Source organism: Cajanus cajan, chromosome 9 (genome assembly GCF_000230855.2).
Source record: "Cajanus cajan strain Asha chromosome 9, NIPB_CcT2T_4, whole genome shotgun sequence".
Lineage (NCBI taxonomy): Eukaryota > Viridiplantae > Streptophyta > Magnoliopsida > Fabales > Fabaceae > Cajanus > Cajanus cajan.
In genome coordinates this window covers 24,326,149-24,331,357 of record NC_138525.1, presented here as the reverse complement: position 1 = coordinate 24,331,357, position 5,209 = coordinate 24,326,149, and the positions used below count along the sequence as shown (strand labels likewise).

General features: G+C 33.3%; 1 protein-coding gene across 1 annotated transcript; it reads left to right on the top strand.

Moving 5' to 3' along the window:
• Positions 1-651: 651 nt before the first annotated feature.
• LOC109811085 (uncharacterized) lies at positions 652-4,755 on the top strand. The gene is made up of 4 exons (XM_020374719.3): positions 652-1,160; positions 2,083-2,250; positions 2,414-2,812; positions 3,148-4,755. Exons 1-4 carry the CDS (start codon positions 774-776, stop codon positions 4,021-4,023), a joined length of 1,830 nt encoding a protein of 609 aa, XP_020230308.1. The 5' UTR covers positions 652-773; the 3' UTR covers positions 4,024-4,755.
• Positions 4,756-5,209: the final 454 nt, after the last annotated feature.

Genomic DNA, 5,209 nt, shown 5'->3' with positions numbered 1-5,209 from the left:
ACACACTTTTCAAAGCATCAAAATACAAAGCAACTATTTCTATCTTTTCCGTTCAACGTACGTTTGTGAAATTTTAACAATAAAACAAACACGCTGATAATATATCATATACAACGTATATTTTAATTGATATTTCAAGAATTTATTTTATAAAATTAATTTAGTTCCTTGTCAAAATTGATAGTCTTTTGGGACTCAAATATTAAAAATAAAAAAGTCACATAATTGGTGGATTCAAATACAAGTTAACCTTAATTAATATATCTATCCACGGGTCAAAGGTGGTCCTTATTTTGTTTTTCTTTTTTTTGATTAAAAAAGATGGTCCTTATTTTGTTTTAGAATTAGAGATTAGAAAATCAAGTAACATATGTAACATAAGAGCCAAATTTCTTGGAAATAACGCGTTAGTAGCATTGTGTGGTGGAAACAGTTATCCTTCCGTGTATCCTTCATTTCATAATTTGACATGTCCACGTTACATATTTCATATTTCTCATTCATTTGTAAAATTTTATACTTTTGACCAATCATTGCAACCCACATCATTATCCTTTTCTGAATCTTGGTCTTCTTCCACTTTCATCCACGTGATTTAAATGGAGAACGTTTACCTTATTCCAATCAATCCTCATAGCAACAAACAAAACACAAATGATAAAAGATACATCTAAACCAAAAAGTTCAGCTCATAAATACCCACGTGACCAATATCATGCATACATAAATTAAATGCAAGAGTTCATTTTTGGTCCAATGTATCCTAGTATAACATGGTGATGGAGAATTGGAGAAGATGGTTTTGGGGGCACACCGACAAGTACGTTGTTAAGGTTAGCCAATTGAGGTTGCAATTTGGAGAAGCAAATGTGGGTGTTGATGCAAATGATGAAATAGCCATTCAGATTATGGGAATAGCTATGAAGAAACAAAAAGCTTCATCTTCTTATTCTTATTCTTCAACTTCTAAAACCTCTCTTCCTTTTCATGCTACCCAGAAACTAGGATCCACTCACACTCACACCACTTTCCCCCAAAGATTCCTCAATTCTATGACTCCAACCCTCGTCTGGGACGCACGTGACCTCCACGACTTTAATCTCATCCTCAAACACGTGTCGGAAATTGGCACGTGCCACATGACATTTCATGTCTTATATGTAAGTAAGAATATATTACCTTTAATCTTAGATGCAAGTAATAGATTATTTTTTTAATTCTAAGTAATAATCGTTAATTTTTTAAGTTATTTAAAATTAAATTTCCTTTATACTCTTTATTTATCATTATATATTCACTTATAACTAACTTGAATTATGATAATTGTTTTAAAAAAAAATAGTATATTTAGAATAAAATTTGAATTTATGATGGAATTAATTAAAAAATAATCATATTAGTTTTTTTTCTTGTTTTCGATAATTTGTCCTATGATGTTTATAAGGCTTAAATATGTTTTTAATCCCTCAAATTTAAGATAAATTTGTTTTTGGTCCCTCAAATTTAAAACTGTTGTTTTTAGTCCCTATAATTTTCAAAAATATTGTTTTAGTCCCTTAGGTCACCAATAACATATTTGAAAGTGACTAATTAAGACAGCTATGCAATATCATCCAGATTTAATGTGATATTTTCACTAATAGGGATACCAATAGGTAGATTTTATGCAATAATGTTTGATAAATTTTTTAACAAAATTTGAATATAAGGACTAAATTAAGATTTTTTGAAATTACAAGGACTAAAAATAACAATTTTAAATTTGAGAGATCAAAAATAAATTTATCCTAAATTTGAGGGACTAAAAATATATTTAAACCTGTTTATAATTAGGATTGGAAATAGATGTAATATTATGTTTCTAAATGTTTACTGTTAGATTTTTAGTTGATGGCATATATATCGATTCAAGTTTAATTTTAAAAGCCAATTAGAAATCACTATAGTTTATTCTATAAAAAGTAAGAATTTTGGGTTCATGAATGAATCTCGATGTAAAAAAAGTTGTGGTACGTTCCCATTAAATTCTCTTCTTTTACTTTATACGTGTATGATTAAAATTTGTCCAAAATTGAAATGCAGGGAGAAGGCGATGTAGTAGAATATAAGCCTGAAATGGTGGTGGTTGGAGAGGTTTCCTTGAGCGTTACTATGACGGAATTGATGGTGGGGGAAGAGATGAAGAATGTTCAAAGAACACTTCCAATCCAATTGAAGGTGCATGGTTTGTTCATGGAAGCTACACTTTCGGTATGATCCCATGTTCCAATTTCTATTCAACACATTTTCAATTAACTTAATTAATTGTACTACTTCTATGTTCATATGTTAATTTCTTAGTTGTTTACTTGTTGATTTCCTTTAATTATATGTGTCTTTGGATAATTAATTGATTATTATTACATTTGATCAGGTTTCATTGAGTTTATTGAAACTGGGGAATTATCACGATGACTTGCCGAGAACATTTGTAGACAAAGTGATAAGTCTTGTGGAGGTTGATCAAGTTGAGGAACCGAGTTCTTATGAATCAGACGAGTTAGCCGAATTTGACTCGGATGACTCATCTGATGAGTCCACCACAACCACAAGTAGTGACAGTAGCAGCAATAGCATTGTAATACACAATGCAGAGTCAAGAGTTACAAATGGGTCAGAGAGGTTTATGGACTCAGAGACAGAGACCCTTTTGGACACAATGCAGAGGAGTTGGTCCATGTTGCCATGGAGTAGAAGCTTCAAGGGATGGAGTTTTAAAAGAACCACCTCAAGGAAACAAGAGCCTTTGAACTCACATTTAAGTCATTGCATGGTATGTGACAATAACATTAACATCATTCAATTTTCCATTTTAGTTTACTTTTCATAAATTGTGACTCTCAAATTCATCATTTGGATGACTCTTGAAGAAATTATTATAAAAATTAACAAACTAATCATATACAGTAACTTATGATAGAATGGTAGTATAAACACTTTACAAGCTTAGTACATTTTAATTAAACTGTTTCTTTTTTACTAAAATTTATCCATGTACTTATCAGTCTCTATGGATGGTCTCATTTGTTAACATTTTTCAATGAGCCTAAGAAATGGTTACTTTTGTTTACATACGAATTATTTATTAGTATTGTTAACTTCTTGCAGGAACCACACTTTGATCACAAAAACTGTAGTTCAAATGGCTGGGAAAATAGGGAACTTTGGAGTAGAGATGCCCAAACAAGGGTCAAAACCAAAGTGTTTTTTGCTTCCTTTGATCAAAGGAGCAAAGAAGCTTGTGGTGAGAGTGCATGTACATCACTAGTTGTGTTCATAGCTCACTGGCTTCATTCCAACCATAACATGCCATCAAAGGAACAATTTGATAACCTTATCAAAAGGGGTTCCTCTGAATGGAAAAGGCTAAGCCACATTGATCACTACCTAAAGCTCTTCCCAGATAAGCATTTTGATCTAGACACAATCTTGGAAGCCAACATTAGGCCTCTAGTTGTTCTCCCTCGAAATTCCTACACAGGATTTTTCTCCCCTGAGAAATTTCAGTGCTTGGAAGGAGCCATGTCCTTTGATGACATTTGGGATGAGATAACAAGAGATGATGTGGTTGATCATGAGCCAAGAGTTTACATAGTGAGTTGGAATGATCATTTCTTTGTCTTAAAGGTGGAAGTTGATGCTTGCTATATTATTGACACTCTAGGGGAGAGGATTTTTGAGGGGTGCCAAAAGGCATTCATAATGAAGTTTGATGATTCAAGTTTGATGCATGAAAAGGGTGGCAGTAGTAAGGAAGAAAGTGTTGAGATAGTTTGCAATGGAAGAGAGTGTTGTAAAGAGTTCATCAAACGCTTTCTTGCTGCCATACCACTTAGGCAACTAGAAGAGGAGCAAAATAAAGGGACTGATTATAATCTTTATTTTCACAAGAAACTGCAGATTGACTTCCATTATAGCTTGTTATCATCCATGCCTTCAGCTTCTTCTTCTATTGGTGAACCTTTAAAATCCCATTTTATATAGATAGGCATTATATAACTAAGAAGACATTATTAGTCTCGTAACAAATTATTAGATAGTTCTGGGCTATCAAGTGTCTATGATCTCAACTAATCTCTACATGACATGTATTTAAGTTTCTTAACTTAAGAAAAAAAGTAATTACACTAAATTATATGTTATGTAGAGACTAGATAGAGATAATGTAATTCAAAACTGCGAAAATTTTGGCTACCAACCATAGTCCATAGAAAATTTTGTTGGGTATTGGGCTCCCTTCCTATGTGGAGAAAAGACCCAAAATTGAGAAGCTCATTTAATGTCTCACTTAACTAAGTGGAGAGAGGGTCTGAAGCACAAGAGTCAGAAAGAGGGAAAGTCAAAAGTTACTTTGAACACCAACACTTTGAGAGAGAGGAAGAGAGAAAGTCATTCTCGTTTTTACACAAGGTTGCGACAGTAAAATTGATACTGAAGGTTCGTTCACCGTTGGATCGGGCTGAAAATTTGACAGCAGGTTCATAACATTCGGTTCTTCATTCTGACCAGTTGAATCGTTGAAACGAGGTCTAAGTAGGGAGATATTCAGTTTGCACTGTAGCTGTGTATTTGGGGTTTTTCATCTTCTTTGTTCTCTATTTGTAAGCTTTATTGCTTTGTTGCTTGGCTGGGTGTTAGCACTATTTTGTACAGTTGATTGAGACTCCTTTGTACTTTTTATTGATCATAGTGGAGCTATTTCTTTGGTTTGGATGACTCGTGATTTTTGCCCTTGCTTTGAGGGGTTTTTCACATTAAAAATCTTGGTGTCTTTGTGTGTGATTTTGGTGATTTATTATTGTTGTTCATTGGTTGTTGCTCCTCACAGATTCTTGCAAGTTAGGGAAATTTATTTTCGCTACGGTAACTGTTTGAGTTTGCTCTGTGTTGTTATTGTGTTGCTATTTCCCCATCAGAGTGGCATCAGAGCTCTTGTTAGCTTTGGTTTGGGGCTATTTGACTTGCTTGAATGATGGAGGCAAATACTAAAATGATTGCTTTGAATGGCACTAATTATCACTTGTAGAAGGGAAAGATGAAAGACTTGCTATTTGTGAAGAAAATGCATCTTCCTGTCTTTACTACTCAAAAGCCGGATTCTATGTCTAAAGAAGATTGGGACTTTGAACACCAACAGGTGTGTGGTTTTATTCAAAAATTTGTAGAAGAC

Coding starts and splice junctions, on each gene's coding strand:
- LOC109811085 (XM_020374719.3), top strand. CDS start 774: ATGGTGATGGAGAATTGGAGAAGATGGTTTTGGGGGCACACCGACAAG. Junction 1,161..2,082: donor TGACATTTCATGTCTTATAT/GTAAGTAAGAAT, acceptor ATTGAAATGCAG/GGAGAAGGCGATGTAGTAGA. Junction 2,813..3,147: donor CACATTTAAGTCATTGCATG/GTATGTGACAAT, acceptor AACTTCTTGCAG/GAACCACACTTTGATCACAA.